At 42.8% G+C, this 17,187-nt stretch overlaps 1 protein-coding gene across 9 annotated transcripts in view; it reads right to left on the minus strand.

The window, feature by feature from the left end:
• Nucleotides 1-17,187, minus strand: part of PPP6R2 (protein phosphatase 6 regulatory subunit 2) — a 176,735-nt gene that overhangs the window by 98,383 nt on the left and 61,165 nt on the right. For all 9 annotated transcript variants that reach the window (XM_073329005.1, XM_073329010.1, XM_073329008.1 and 6 more), the window contains one exon: nucleotides 5,232-5,477. In XM_073329005.1, coding sequence (XP_073185106.1) covers nucleotides 5,232-5,458 — 227 coding nt within the window. In that variant the 5' untranslated portion in view covers nucleotides 5,459-5,477. The remainder of the gene's footprint in view (nucleotides 1-5,231; nucleotides 5,478-17,187) is intronic.

The following is a 17,187-nucleotide window of genomic DNA, read 5'->3' on the forward strand; positions in this document are numbered from 1 at the left end:
GACTAAATAAAATTGGCACCAGAAGACCTTCTCCTATGAAACTTCTGCCCCTTTCTGGAGAAAGCCTGATGTCTAGCGGGATAATATGATCTAAGGAAACGCTGAAGGAGATATTGCTGTTGTCACCCCAAGAAGTGATGCCTCCACTACCAGTGTAAAACCCCCCGCAATGAACACACCACATAGCTTGAAAGGACTTATAGGTGTGTAATGTTTGGTCAGTTATCTCTGAAAACTGAAACTGGGCGTCAAAGGTAGGGTTCTCAATCATCTTTTGGACCTAAGAAACTATACCAGAGTTCTGCAACCATGAAGACCTTCTCCTTGTTACAGCAGAGGCTATAATTCTAGAGGAAGGGTCACCATGTCCAAAACTGACTGCAGTGATGTCCTCACCACTAGATGGCCTTCTGCAATGAAAGCCTTAAAACTCTTTCCTAGAGGATTCTGGCAACTTACCTGTAAATTTTGCCATTGATTTCCAATTTACAAAGTCATAGTTTGATAAGAGTGCTTGCTTATTGGTAACATGCATTTGTAAGAATAAGGTAGAATACATTTTCCTCCCCAGCAAGTCCAATCTTTTAGAATCCTTGTCCTTGGTGTCAATTTATATCTCCCCTGTATCAACCTCTCATTAGCCACCATTACGACAAGAGAGTTCGATGCCAGGTACAAGTGGAAGCACTTGAAACCATGCAGAGGCACATAGTATCTCTTATCGGTATGCTTTGCTGTGGGTGTTAAGGGCACTGGGATGTTCCAAAAAGTTTTTGCCAGTTCCAAGATCACTTCATTTATCCTCCCTGGATCTGAGGATTGCAGAATATCCAGCAACTTGTGTGTGTTCTCCTGAACAAACTTAGCCTGAATACCCAAGGCTGAAGCCATGCATCTCAGAAGGTCCTGGTAGGATTTAAAATCCCACGGTGCAGGGGAGGAAGAGTCTGGCATTACAAAGTCATCTCCTGATGAAAGAGAGAAAAGAAGCGGAGCCAATGGAACCTCCAGTGGTGTCCATAACAGTTCAGGCTGAACCAGTTCCACAGGAGCAACCGCTGAACTGTGGTTGCAGCAATGGAGGTTCCAAAGTCCAGCACAAAGGACACCTCAGTTCTGACAAAGATAAAATAGTCGGTGCCTGAAACACTGATAAAGGCCTCGCACTCGACACTCGCACTGGAGCAGACGTCAGCACCAAAGTCGAAGCCGGCACATTCCCACACACAAAGTGTGCACTGGAGTCATCATCAGCACTGAAGATTATACCTCCACTGACCCTCAGTGCTGAAAAGGCAGCCCCAGTGCTGAACTGAGGTTAGCAGGGAGAGGTCCAGAAGATGGCATCAACAATAACGGCAGGTGTGCAATCAGTTCAGACAGCACTGAGGATACCGAAGCAGCAGCAACCACAGCCAGATGTTCCTGAATTAAAGGAGAATCAGGAACAGACAGGCAAAGTAAGTCCAATGGTGGTGTGGAAACCGCTGGTGCCAACACCTACATCATCAGTACTGGACTCAACAGATGCCCCACAAACGGTATCAGTGTTAACGATACGGAGTCCACTTACTCTCACCTTGGCCCTGCTCTATCTCACGTGCTTGATGAATCATGGTACTGGTCTACACTCCTCTTAGATGGGAAGGAGGAATACCTCCTAGCTCTGGAATGGCCCCAGTCCATTTTATGAGATCTTTGTCTAGGAGGATCAGAGAAAGGAAAATAGTCGCTCTTCCTCCTAGGACAGAAATCTGAATCTGGCCAAACAGCCGCCAGTGCCAACTCAGACATCCTCAAGGGGCAGCTGACAATCTGTGGAGGTCGCCAGTAGCACAGTGGGCCTCATGGCCTGCTCCAGAAGGTGCTGCTACAAACAAGTCCCTCGCCAGCTGAGTTCCTTTCTTGAATGATCTGCAGGTGGAGAACCTTTCTTTAACATGCCCTTCTCCCAGGCACAACAAACATTGCATGTAGGGTTCACTAGTGGGGATAACCACCCCACACAATGGACAATGTGGGCATCTGTGACAGCATGCTATCAGCGGCACCCTAGTCACTTACAGTGCTGCACCCTGGAGAAGGCTGCAGGCCCAGCTGAGGGCAATTACATGCTTTCTGGTGCGGGATTGTGAGCACCTGGGTGACACTCACAGGGCTAACAAGGTAACTGGGGAGAATACAAAGAGAAAACAGGAAGCAAGAGGGAGCTCGAGAGGTGCTCAGAAGAAAACTCAAAGGGTGAGCCTGGGCTGGGGAGTGAGGGCTCCAGGGAAGCCTGTCTTGGCTATAAGCCTGTTGCACAGTATTGTTATGTAAGAGGGGAATAAATGCACACCTTGGTGAAAGCTAAATGGCCTGGTGTGCGTTTGTGACTGCAAAACCATCTGAACTAGCTAAGCAGAGAGGTTCACTGGGTAGTGACAGAGGCACCTTGTGACAGCGTGACACCAGATAACTATTTATGTTAACTAACTACTATTCACTAAAGCTAAGGGTACTACTAAACTATACTATTAACTATATACAACGAAGTCCCAGAAAGACCAAGATAGAGAACTGTGAGGTGCATTACTACATAGAACACTCCAACTCTAGCTACAGACGGTGAGAATTAATTAAGAAGGGTCAGGGTGGCACTGTCCTTAAATAGTCAGAGAAGGGGCTATTGGGAGAGAGGAGGCGAGCGCCACCCCTATGGGTTCTGATAGGCAAAGTCCTCTAGCTCTGGGCATGTTAAGTGGAAAACACATCTGCAAGCACTCAAAAACCCCACAAACTGCTGAGCAGTTCCACTTCCACCTAGGTGAGGCTCTGTGAAAACTCCAAGTAGCATTTGCTTCTCAGATGACTTTAGCCAGGTATGCTGCTGCTCCCTTCAGCCTGATCTTCTGGCAGTTCTTGTCTCAGTAAAGCTATTTCAGTTGGGGGGAGGATGATTTTTTACCAAAATAGTTTTATACTGAACCAACCCCTAATGTGAACACAATGATATGGGAATCGCTATGCAGGTATAAAGCATCTTAATACTGGTATAACTGTATCCGCAATAGGGGGGTTGCAGCACTTTAATTATACTGGTATAGTTAAAGTAATACAACTTTTGTGTGTAGACAAACCGTTATACTAAATTTAGCTTCAGGAATAAATCACCCAGAGAGAAAGGAGAGAGGAAGTTTACTAAATAGCTCTCAGATTAGCGGATAACTTTGCACAAAGACAAAGAACAGGAGTACTTTTTTTTTTCCTGTTCTTTTTGTGGATACAGACTAACACAGCTGCTACTCTGAAACCTGTCATAAGACAAACACTGTCTGATATTACACACTTCACCCAAGTTTGCACTAACACAAAGACTGTATTATATATACACTTCACCCATGCTGAAAGATGTGCTTTCTGAAAGTATGGGAATGGTTCAGAGGTTGGAAGGCAAACCACACTACACAAAGGCAAATGCACACAATCTAAAACTCATAAGACTTCATGGAAACAGTTTAAGATGAGTAGACAACAATGAGCATATATCATGATCTCTCTTATTTATAACTCTCACTCTCTTCACCCTTAGTTTAGAGTCATCCCTGGCTGTTACATCTAGTTTAGACTATGAACTCCTTGGGATAGTAACCTGCCATTGTTTTGTCTGTGAAACGTCATGCACGTTTAATGGCACGGTTTAAATAAACCTTAAAATTCTACAGATCCCTTTGCAAACAAGGTGCAGGTCTAAGAAGAGGTTTTCTCTTCCATCTCTCAGCAAAAAGATTAGATGTACTAACTGTCCGGTGATGATGCTGAGCAGTGATGCTGACGACAACCACAAAAAAAATGAAAAGAAAAAGAACTAGGTCTGGTTAAATGGAGCAATTACAGTGCTCTGCACTGACACATGAAACTCATGGATTTATTTTCTTGGCACTGATACCCTCACTCATACCCTCAGAACATGCTTAGACCCTAGTTTGCCTCCCATTGCTCAACATCACTCCATCTCATTAAGCAGTAGCACTAACAGATGCCTAAAGCAAATCCTGCTCAGTCCTCCTTCAGCCAGAAAGGGGAAAAATGGGTGGAGGGCTCCATTAAGAACTCTGAAGATTAGCCTCACCAGTGCATATTATTCTGGAATGTAAAAGAACAATGGAGAATGCCATAATAATGTTGCCTGTTAAATTTTGATACTACAAGTTATTTGATATAAATCTTCATTCGTAAAATAATGACAATCTAATAATGCATTCCTGGTCCCTTCTGACTTCACAGATTTTATAGCAGAAATATTACAACAGTAGTTACAACATGGTAACTTTTCACATTGTTTCATGACATTCACATGCCTGAATATATTCACACAAAAATATATTTCACTATCTTACATACTCATTAAGTTAACACAGTCACTATAGACAGTTAACTTAATACGTATGTAAGATAGTGAGAAACAGATTTCTAGTGACAATGGTAATAACCAACCCCTGATCAAACCCCAGGAGCACAGTCACATACACTTGCAGATGTACATCAAGATTTCTGACATAAATGTTAAAGAAAAAAAAACAGCAAATTCCCCAACTTCAAAACAAAGGAGTTTGGTCACATTATAAGAGTAATAAGTCAAGCATGCATATGTAAATACAATTCAATACAATAACCAAACACAAATTTTAAGCAAACACTACAAAAAGAAACAAGCTCTTTCCACACACCATAATCCAAAAGTGCATTCACTATTTTAGTTCACCCTCCAGTAATTCTGCAATTTCTATGTATGCAGAACTTCACAAATTCGAGGACTTTATTCCTGGGAGAGGTCCTGATATTTTACGGACTGTACTGATTTTAAGTCAATGGCCCTCAATGAACCTATACCTCAATGAGCATCATTAATGTCATTTCTGGGATTCTGACTGCAGAATGATGGCCTAGGAGAGATTCTGAAACGCAACTGAACTCTCTGCTGCCAGAGTTTCCAATTAAAAGAAACAAGAGATGAATTTTTAGATAAAACATTGCATACAAACTCAATGGAGTAATATGAAAAACAGAGCAAGAAACAGAACATTGTGATGTAATATTCACTGTGAATCACAAAATAGTCAAATCAGCCTGAACCTCAAGGCCTTTTTCCAAGGCAGGAGGTTTCATCAGCCTTGTACCAGAGAAGAATTTCTGCAGCCAATTCTTCAATTCATTTTTCTTCCCATAAAAGAAAGAATCTGTGTACGTACTTGAAGCGGATCTTCTCATCCATGTCCACAGGGGGCTCATGTGTGATGAGGCTAACCAGCTCCTCCATGCAGTGCTGCTGGCAGATAAAGTCCAGCAGTTTGCGGTTCTGTGCCTTGCACTCCTGTAGGATGTCATCTTCATCCATCAGCTCGTGCAGTGTCACATCCTCCTTATCCAGCAGCTTGTCCACATGTGATGTTGTGTTCAAATCAAACTTCCAGAACATGATGATGGAACACACCCAGCTGCAATGCAAGAGAGTAAGTGTTAATACTCAGCCTCCACAAGTCAATCCTCAGCTACTTCTTCCCATATTGTGAAGATACAATAAGGGTCTTTTCAGGGTTCCTTATCCTGTCTCTGAAAAGGAAATAAAAATGAGTTAAATTATTTAAGCAAAATTAAATACACATTTCTGTGACTAAAAAAATTAATCTATATCTGTCTGCCTTAAGGTTCAATCCTGCAAGGTACTAAGCATTCTGACCCCAATAAAGTAAAGTATTTAAGCATGTGCTTAATTTTAAGCAAAATAGTCCCACTGAAGTCAATATGAGTGCTCAAGTTAAGAAAGTGCTTAAATGTTTTGCTGTGCTTAAAGTGCTCTCTATCTTGCAGAATTAAGCACTTCCATTGTAAATATAGGGTTAATTTTTCAGGACATTAGTTATAAGGATCACAACCAAAGAAGTTAAATAGGTGAAATTTACTTATCAGTATTTTTTCCTACTCTGAAATGAGCACCTTCTGCTCCAGGATAACTGGTTTATTGTTTTCTCATCTTCCAAGCAGAAAGAGAGGCTCCTTAAAAAACCCTCTTTCTAGCTACAAAATGGAAAGGGAAAGACTAAGAACCTTTTGTCTAATCATCATATCAGACAAAGACAACATATCTATTTTAAAATGATAAAGAAATGCACTGAAGACCAGACAACCACACTGCAAAATTTTTTGAATGAAGCACTATGCTGGAAATGGCCACGTGTTTGAGTGAGTAAGTCCACAAAGAAGGAGATGGGATCTTTTATGATATTTTGTAGGCCTGAGAAACCCCTGAATTTATCCATCTGGAAACAGCAGATATGGTTGCTTTGCACCCTTTCTTAGGTCACACATCTACTCCTGAACTTGCATCTAATTTCCTGCAAGGATTAGTTAAGCATAAACAGAATTTGAATATCCTGACCATAATTAAAGTCCACAACTGATTAAAAGAAGGCAAATAGACTGGATCAAGTTAAAACCATTTATTCTGGAGGACAAAATTCTCATCTGGAAAAAATTTTCAGTACTCCAGATAGGTAAGGCACCTGATTTTACTAACTTCTGGTCAACATAATTGCTAACAGGAAAAACAATATTTTAATGGAAACCTACAGGGAAGCTCCTCTCTGTAAATGAAGGTTCAGAGATTACATCAAACCACAGTCATCTCAAGACGGCGTCTCTACAGAGACACAGCATTCAGGAATTTGAAAATGTGGAGTTGCTGCCAAAACAGGTTAGACTTGGAACCAATATGCTCCAAGACTCCTAACACTGAGTCTTGGACCTTCAGGAAGCTGGGAATCAGACCCAATCGAGATCCCAGTTTAAGAGAAGGAATTTGAATAGATCCCTGGTTGTGAGGCTACATGGGATTTTTGTCTTTTAAAAATCACCATGAGGATCAAATTGTCAGAATCTCTTGAAATGTCCAGATTTGGGGACAGTTTCTAAGTTTACAAGCTCTTCTGAATAATTAATCTGGAACTAATTGAGAAACTTAACAGTATCAAGTCACCGGGACCAAATGGCATTCACCCAAGAGTTCTGAAATTGCAGAACTATTAACTATAGTTTGTAACCTGTCCTTTAAATCAGCTACTGTACCCAATGACAGGTTTCAGAGTAGCAGCCATGTTAGGCTATAGCTAATGTAACGCCAATATTTAATAAGGGCTCTAGAGGTGATCCTGGCAATTACAGACCAGTATGTCTAACGTCAGTACCGGGCAAATTAGTTGAAACAACAGTAAAGAATAAAATGGTCAGACACAAAAGAACATAAATTGTTGTGCAAAAATCAACATGGTTTCTGTAAAGGGAGATCATGTCTTACTAATCTAATAGAGTTCTTTAAGGGGGGTCAACAAACATGCAGACAAGGCGGATCCAGTGGACACAGTGTACTTAGATTTCCAGAAAGTCTTTGACAAGGTCCCTCACCAAAGGCTCTTATGTAAATTAAGTTGTCATGTGATAGGAGGGAAGATCCTTTCATGGACTGAGAACTGGTTAAAAGACAGGGAACAAAGGGTAGGAATAAATGGTAAATTTTCAGAATGGAGAGTGGTAACTAGTGGTATTCCCAAAGGGTCAGTCCTAGGACCAATCCTATTCAACCTATGATCTGGAGAAAGGGGTAAACAGTGAGGTGGCAAAGTCTGCAGATAATACTAAACTGCTCAAGATAGTTAAGACCAAAGCAGACTGTGAAGAACTTCAAAAAGATCTCACAAAACTAAGTGATTGGGCAACAAAATGGCAAATGAAATTTAATGTGGATAAATGTAAAGTCATGCACACTGGAAAAAATAACCCCAACTATACATACAATATGACAGGGGCTAATTTAGCTACAACTAATCAGGAGAAAGACCTGAGTCATCATGGCTAGTTCTCTAAAGACGTCCACGCAGTGTGCAGCAGCAGTCAAAAAAGCAAACGGGATGTTAGGAATCATTAAAAAAGGGATAGAGAATAAGACGGAGAATATCTCATTGCCCTTATATAAATCAATGGTACGCCCACATCTTGAATACTGCGTACAAATGGGGTCCCTTCATCTCAAAAAAGATAGACTGGGATTAGAAAATGTTCAGAAAAGGGCAACTAAAATGATTAGGGGTTTGGAACAGGTCCCATATGAGGAGAGATTAAAGAGGCTAGGACTTTTCAGCTTGGGAAAGAGGACACTAAGGGGGGATAGGATAGAGGTCTATAAAATCATGAGTGGTATGGAGAAAATGAATAAGGAAAAGTTATTTACTTGTTCCCATAATATAAGAACTAGGGGCCACCAAATGAAATTAATGGGTAACAGGTTTAAAACAAATAAAAGGAAGTTCTTCTTCACTCAGCGCACAGTCAACCTGTGGAACTCCTTGCCTGAGGAGGTTGTGAAGGCTAGGACTATAACAGGGTTTAAAAGAGAACTGGATAAATTCATGGACGTTAAGTGCATTAATGGCTATTAGCCAGGATAGGTAAGAAATGGTGTCCCTAGCGTCCGTTTGTCAGAGGGTGGAGATGGATGGCAGGAGAGAGATCACTAGATCATTACCTGTTAGGTTCCCTCCCTCTGGGGCACCTGGCATTGGCCACTGTCGGTAGACAGGATACTGGGCCGGATGGACCTCCTGTGGTCTGACCCAGTATGGCCATTCTTATGTTCTTAATATTCATCGCTCTAACAGACAAAATCCCTCAGGTTCCAAGCCAAGAGTCTCAAAGTGCTTTAAATCTGGGAGTTTAAGAGGATCCTGGAATTGAATTTTTCCCAGTCCAGGACGTTCAAGAATGCTGAACTGACATATGCAGGAGTCTGAGAGACTATGGGTCTCTGCACCACTACTTTTCTGTTAACCACTTGAAGACTAAATTATTTAGTTCCCATTCTCATGTGCCCAAGCAGCATGTGCTTAGTCAGCTGACCTATAGGTTTCTCTTTTGCTAAAATGTATGTGATTTTAACTGAGATGCCTTAAGTTGTGAGCTCCCCAGAACAGACCTAAATGAGGCTTTGTAAAGCACCTAGTTGGTACTACTGTAAACAAGCCATCTAAGTAATAAGTCAACAAAACCTTTGGCCTCAGGAGCAAGAGAATTTTCCCTTGCTTCATTCAGAATTTTTAACTTCTATTTTCTTTCTCCAGCCTGGAAGTGCTAGTATGCAATAGATGTCTTACTGTTGTTTCTCATATGAATCGCAATCAAGTCCAGTGGAAATTTCATGAGTAGAGAGAAAACCAACTTCTTAACTGCTTAAAACCCTAGGACAGGGGTGGGCAAACTACAGCCCAGGGGCCGCATTCGGCCCTCCAGATGTTTTAATCCAGCCCTTGAGCTTCAGCCGGGGAACGGGGTCCAGGGCTTGCCCCGCGCAGCTCCCAAAAGCAGTGGAATGTCCCCCCTCGGGCTCCTACGCATAGGGGCAGCCAAGGGGCTCCACTCACAGGTCCCGCAGCTCCCATTGGGTGGGAACCGCTACCAATCAGATCTGCAGGGATGGGGCCTGCGGACAGGACAGCACGCAGAGACACCTGGCCGCGCCTCCACATAGGAGCCGGAGAGGGGGACATGCCTCTGCTTCTGGGACCTGCCTGAGGTAAGCGCCGCCTGGAGCCTTCATAGAATCATAGAATATCAGGGTTGGAAGGAACCTCAGGTGGTCATCTATTCCAACCCCTGCTCAAAGCAGGATCAATCCCCAATTTTTGTCCCATATCCCTAAATGGCCCCCTCAAGGATTGAACTCACAACCCTGGGTTTAGCAGGCCAAAGCTCAAACCACTGAGCTATCCCTCTCCCCCCCTCCCTCTGATCCCCTCCTGCACCCCAACCACCTACCCCAGTCCTGATCCCCTCCCGCTCTCTGAACCCCTTGGTCCCAGCCTGGAGTTCCCTCCTGCATCCCCAACCCCACCCCAGACCCCGCACCTCCAGCCAGAGACCGCACCCCAACCCCCAATTTCGTGAGCATTCATGGCCCGCCATACAATTTCCATACCCAGATGTGGCCCTCAGGCCAAAAAGTTTGCCCAACCCTGCCCTAGGACATTGTTGGGATCAGCTTCCTGGAATAGAATTGTATAGAGCCAACTTGAGCTTATTCAGGTGCACAGAAAATAATCTGATACCTGATTCTGAACATAATCAGGATATTTTGTAGAGTACAAAAATGCATCACCACCATGGAACAGTTTCCAAGTCCAGCAATTATCATAACAAAGAAACTAGAGCCTCTAAATAGCAAGTACTCAAAGAGTTCCCAGAAGAAATACAAATTGTAACATCCTTCTGGGCAACTGGTTTAGAACCACAAATGTCTCACAGAATGCCTAGAGGTGGGCCAGACCCTGAGAGGGCACTAAGGAATTCCTCTGAAAAATATATAAAGAAGTGAAGGATGCATGCAGCTGAAAGACCTCATCAATATGTGCAGACACTATTTCATAAGGATGGGCTATAAACGAGTTTTCTATGATCATCCTGCTTTCAACTGCCCATCAGAGACACCATCAGACTGATGAGAAAACAAGGACTGGGAGAGAAGTGAAGGCCTGCAATTGAAATGGAGCCACAACGTTACGAAGTGCAGGTAGTTTTGGTACTGCAGGCAAACTAGCACATGCATATAGTCTTCGTTGTGGGACAATGCAAATCCGGAGGAGAACTCTCTCTCAGAAAGACAGCACGTCACGAAGAATTGGGCATTGAACACCATCAATCAGCCTGGACAGAACCAGCACCGGTGAAGTCTGTCTGTTTCCTTTCCTTCCAAAAAGATTCCAGAATGAACACGCACACCCTCAGATCAGCACATCAGGCACAGATGCCATACATTTGGGATGTTATTCTGCCTTAACATTGCTGAGGTCACCGTTAAGGCGCTATGCGAGAGGGTAAGTTTCATGAAGTTGGGGTATGTATAACCTTTCAGTATCTGTTGGACATAAAAACATAAGCACAGCCATACTGGGTCAGACCAATGGCCCATCTAGTCCAGTTTCCTGTCTTCCAACAGTGGCCAGTGCCAGATGCTTCTGAGGGAGGGAACAGAACAGGGCAATTTTCAAGTGATCCCTTCCGGCAGTCACAGGTTTAGGGACACCCAGAACATAGAGACAGAAGTGAAAGCCTCACGGAGCACTGGAGTGTGCTATAAACTGTGTTGTCGGCAATGTGAAGTGGCAAGGCAGCAGATGACCCTTAATTTGCCATTACCTCTACTTTTAAGGTTTTGAATGGATAGGGAGTGTTAATGCAGCCTTAATTGTCACTGAACTAAGTGTGGATGTGTTTATTTCCTAGGTGGGGTTTTCCAGAATTTTTCTCACACATACACACAGTCTTCTAGGGTCACAGTGGGGCAGATAAATGACTGAAATTTACCATAATTTAAAGATTATAATAGTTCAAGTTACAAAAGTCCTTACAGGATGTTTTCTCATTCTATGAATTAACTAAGCAGTTTAAAAAAACCTTAAAAATCAAAATCTGTCACATGCAATTTAGTCAACAGCAGGGTTTAAACCCTCAACCATCAGACTGACAACTCAGCTCTATACCACTTGAGCTGTACAGCAGTAATTGATAACCTCTATTTAGCTCAGCCCCTAGAGGAGGACTTGACACATTTTCCCACTGACTTACAAAATTGGTTGCTAGACAGCAGTAGCATCACAGAGATCAGGAATACAGGATTCTATTCCTGACTCTGGGGAAAAGTGTGGGGTTTAGTGGTTAGAGATTGAATGTTCTTTGGTTTTAATTTTGATTCAAAAAAGAAATCAGGAGAAGTGGGCAAAATCTTTAACTTTATCAGGGGGAAAATATCTGTGACTGCAGCTACTGTGTATTTAGAGGATAGGGGACAGGAGAATATGTGGTTATTATGAGTCAACAGAAGCTGTAGCGTAGATAAGGTTAGACTGCAATCGTAAGAGGAGCTTTAAGCCTTTCTTTTTAAAAAATATCTAATTGAAATGGGGGCGGGGGGCACATAGAATGGAAACCTAGAGCACTATATGAATTTTTTATGGTGGTTTCATTAAAAGTGAATTGATATAGAATGATTAACAAGAGGTCAAAAATCACCCCTTTTGCCAATTTTTTTCCCATTGGATTTTCTCACTTTTGTTTGTTCCTCTTTTGCAAGAAACCTAACACACTCTGTGACTTGTCCTTTGGCTACGTTGTTGTTCATTATATATTAATTTCTAGAATATTTATTATACCTTGGTAATGTTTGCAGAGCATTTTATAATTTTTTAGCTGTAATGGAAACCATTTACACCCAGGCAACCCCCCTGAATTTGACAACAGATTAGCTATGGAATGAATGCTATCATTCACTTCTGGAGTGGAATCTGTCACATTCAGGGTATGTCTACACTACAAAGCTTACAGCGGTAGAACTGTACCAATGCAGTGGCGCCGCTGTAAGATCTCTCATGTAGTTGCCCTATGCCAACAGGAGAGAGCTCTCCCATCAACCCCCAATGAGCGGCAGGCAGTAGCTATGTGGGCAGAAGAAGCTCTCCTTGCTGACATAGCACACTGCCACTTATGTTGGCATAATTTGCGTTGCTGGGGGGGGGGGGGGGGGGGCACGGTGGAATATTCACACCCCTGAGCAACATAGGTTTTGCCAATATAGGTGGCAGTGTAGACATAGCTTAAGTTATTTGTGTGTGTATTATATGCATCCCTTTGTGCCCAACACACAGAGGATGGGAGTCTGTGATAACTCAGCTTGAGAGATTGTCTCTTTAGCACAAACTGAAGAGACTCACACTTTTGGCTCTTGAGGTCATAAATTCAATCCCTGGTCATAGAGTGCAAGGCCAGGAGGGACTACCAGAGCATCTAGTCTGACCTTCTGTAGATCACAGCCAACTGACACGACCCACTCACCAAATACAGCTACTGAAATTAGACCAAAGTATTATAGTCTATGGACTATAAGGTGGATAGAAAGCTGGCTAGATCGGGCTCAACGGGTAGTGATCAATGGCTCCATGTCTAGTTGGCAGCCGGTATCAAGCGGTGTGCCCCAAGGGTCAGTCCTGGGGCCGGTTTTGTTCAATATCTTCATTAATGATCTGGAAGATGGTGTGGATTGCATCCTCAGAAAGTTTGCAGATGACACTAAACTGGGAGGAGTGATAGATATGCTGCAGGATAGGGATAGGATACAGAGGAACCTGGACAAATTAGAGGATTGGGCCAAAAGAAATCTGATGAGGTTCAACAAGGACAAGTGCAGACTCCTGCACTTAGTATGGAAGAATCCCATGCACTGCTACAGACTAGGGACCGAATGGCTAGGCAGCAGTTCTGTGGAAAAGGACGTAGGGGTGACAGTGGACGAGAAGCTGGATATGAGTCAACAGTGTGCCCTTGTTGCCAAGAAGGCTAACAGTATTTTGGGCAGTATAAGTAGGAGCATTGCCAGCAGATTGAGGGACATGATCATTCCCCTCTATTCGACACTGGTGAGGCCTCATCTGGAGTACTGTGTCCAGTTTTGAGCCCCACACCACAAGAAGGATGTGAAAAAATTGGAAAGAGTCCAGCGGAGGGCAACAAAAGTGATTAGGAGTCTGGAGCACATGACTTGTGAGGAGAGGCTGAGGGAACTGGGATTATTTAGTCTGTAGAAGAGAAAATGAGGGGGGATTTGATGGCTGCTTTCAACTACCTGAAAGGGGGTTCCAGGGAGGATGGATCTAGACTGTTCTCAGTGGTAGCAGATGACAGAGCGAGGAGTAATGGTCTCGAGTTGCAGTGGGGGAGGTTTAGGTTGGATATTAGGAAAAACTTTTTCACTAGGAGGGTGGTAAAGCACTGGAATGGGTTACCTAGCAAGGTGGTAGAATCTCCTTCCTTAGAAGTTTTTAAGGTCAGGCTTGACAAAGCCCTGGCTGGAAGGATTTAATTGGGGATTGGTCCTGCTTTGAGCAGGGGGTTGGACTAGATGACTTCCTGAGGTCCCTTCCAACCCTGATATTCTATGATTCTATATTATCTGAAATGCAGGGCAACCGAGTAGCTGAGATTTGGGTCTACCATGTTATGATTCTGTTTAACCTCCATTAATCTATTTGTAAAATGGGGTGGAACCGCAGACCAGACTGCCTTTTACAGTTGGGGTTTATCAATAACAAGGTTGGTGAGGTGCATTAGAATGTAAACCACAGTTAGAGATGAAATCTGAACTCATGGTCTCTGTTTGCAGCTCAGGGAACTTTCCCCTAGTCTACAAGAAGTTTTGGTGGAGGAGTGTCTCTGTCCATCACCACCAAGCCCCTGATGGAGGTTTTTAGATAAGTAGATAAGTTACATCGTCACTGCTAACTATAACCAATTTGTTTTGGCATAGTTCTTTACAATAATCAAGAAAAACTGACACACAAAAACCACATTACCTATTTGTAACTGATTAATCAGCATGTGAAAAGCCACACGGGGAAAACTGCACAGATCCAGAGCATTTTAGATTTCTTGCAATGGACACCCGAAGAAAGGGGACACAATCCAGTGACAACTTAATAAAGGGCTATTTGGGAACTCATCAGTCTCTGTGTATCAACCCAATTTTCATCAAACCACCATGACAAATTCAAATAGTACTTAACGTTTACATTCTGTGTTTATTTTTTGCCATTTTAATTAGATTTAAAAAAAAACGCCACAAAATAAATGTTTATACATGCTTGTTATACTGAACATTTTGACTCAACCTTAACTATTGAGTTGTGACCAAAGCCTCCATAATATTAAATACAGCAATATTAAATCACAATACAGCAAGATGGAGTTACAAAGATAGCATGGGTATGGCATGACTGCAACAGTGAGCCAAGATGCCCTGGCCCACCACAGAAATGGTGAAATAAAGGACAGGAAAAAAAAAGGGATGGGATTTTTGAAGAAAACAATATGTTTGCCATAAAACACAGAAATGGCTAACATACATACCAATCTTCAAAAGTGCAGAGTAATACGCATCCCAAGAGTACTCTCCACATTGAAGTTATAGGCTAAAAAGCTGTTTGGAAACCTGCTCCCCCCGGACTGGCCCTGCCTCCCACAAACAATTTCAGCTACATGATTACCACCTATTTCTTCTGTGCTCTCAACTGCTCTGAAAGGGTGAAGAGTCTGTATTTTAATGGCCTCAAACTCCTTGCCTTTCCTGTTGCTCTGCTGTCTGCTATAAAACAAGTGACAGCCAGGCCTCCTGATATTCCTACCTCATACCATTCTGAATTAATGGCCCAGATCAGCCTCAACTGGCTTACTCTTTCCTCTGTTCCAGAACCAGCCTATTCTGCATCATATCTCAAGCCCATCGTTGAAGTAAGAAAAACAAACAAATTTCAGGATTTGCTTCCTGGTTGCCCCCTCAATCCACAGAAATGGATAAATCAGTTTTCTAACATTGAAGGAAAGAGTTCTGAGCCACGTTTCACTCAGGGCTCCAGTCTCCAGGCCCTAGCAAAACAGAGAGAAATCAAGTCTCGCTTATTATTAAGCAGTAAGTTGTCCTACCCAGAGACACTTTATTTATTCCACAGTGACAATTTGCCCTGTGACACGGAGAAAAGATGAGGGTTACAGCGATATCATCAGAGAGTTACTCAGCTAGGTATGAAAAAATCTTGGAGTTTCACTTAAGTATTTTGTTTATTTTAAAATAATACTGGCCACGTTATCAATTTTATGGTATGACAGAAGACATGAGTCTTAAGCAAGGATTTAACTGTCCCTTTCCTAAATTAATTGCTGTAACTGTGGCAAGTTATACAAATAAAGGAAGAGCTTATGTTAAATTGTGAAAGAATCACATAATTGCATTTTCATTCTCTTTCACTGGCACAAATAATAGGAGGAGGAGAATTCTAAACTAAATTTTGCACCTGAAGTGACACATTTTAGAGTTGAGCTATTCATTTCAAAAGCAACAATTGATGGATGGACTATCAAGGCTGTAATAAAAGTAATATAATCAAAGATTCCCCCCCCAGCCCATCTTCCCCAAAGGGCTTTTATTTCCCTTTGTCGTAGTGCTTCAGAGAGGAGAGATTACGGTACTTTCCTAAACCTGGGATAACAGATCCACCCTTGACAGACCATCCCCATAAGGTTCATCTTTTGGTAACTTGTGCAGTCTCAAGAGTGGCAGAAAGAGAGATAGTGGAAACAGACAGAATTTGAAATCTGGGTTTTCTAGAGGAAATTAATCAGTGGTTCAATCAAAGAGTGCAATAGAAATACATCTTGAAGTAAGCGTAAGCCCTGAAACATAAATTCTTGTATCAGAGGCCCAGTCTGAGGCCTGAAGCCTGAACCAAAGTAAAGCCTGAAACAAAGTACCTCCAGGCAGTGATAAGCAAAGCAGGGCTGTGAGCCAGAGGCAGGTCCCACTCACAGAAGTTGGCAAGAAAAGGTTGTTAGAGACACGTGCACACACACACACAAGGGCTAATGAGAGGAAAATTGTGCCAAGATGGCAGCAAGACACTCCATAGACGTAACAAGGAACAGGCAGGCGCATCTTAAAGACAGGGTCAAAAGGACAACATGATGGATAGATTCGTTTGAACTATGATGAGTAATCTTTCCTGCAACTGTATAAAAGTAGGTCCCGGAGCACATATCTTTGTCCAGCCTAGGGGGCAGTGGAGTGTCCCGCCACTGACTGAGCTGTGTCCATTGCCAGGGAGCACAAATTCATAGTATGCCCTGCAGAGTCTGTAGGAACTATTACTGTGCTTCGTTTGACAATAAACCTGCCTTGGGTTCCTTCGTACCTTACTAGAGTCTGTGGTTTTTGGGAGTTCTCTCGGGGTCTACTGTGTTAACTATCTGCGCAGAGCTGGGGCAGCACACAGAGGGAACACGCATGCATGCGTCATCAAACAAGAGCGGAGCACCACACCGGTAGCTACCGACAACACATCTTAACCAAATTCTTCCTCAAAATTATTTTGGCTCTCTCTGGGAGTTTCTTTGGTACACCAGGGGCTATATTTAACAACACTTCAGCCAGTAAAAGCTACTCAAGATCACATCATTTTCAATTCGATTTTTCTGTTTTCCTCCAGTGATACATGGAGAACCCCCTTCTCTGGTCTTCATAAGGATACACACCTCTAGAAAGCCAAAACAGGGACTTCACCTTTC

This window comes from Lepidochelys kempii, chromosome 1 (assembly GCF_965140265.1).
Source record: "Lepidochelys kempii isolate rLepKem1 chromosome 1, rLepKem1.hap2, whole genome shotgun sequence".
NCBI classification, from domain to species: domain Eukaryota; kingdom Metazoa; phylum Chordata; order Testudines; family Cheloniidae; genus Lepidochelys; species Lepidochelys kempii.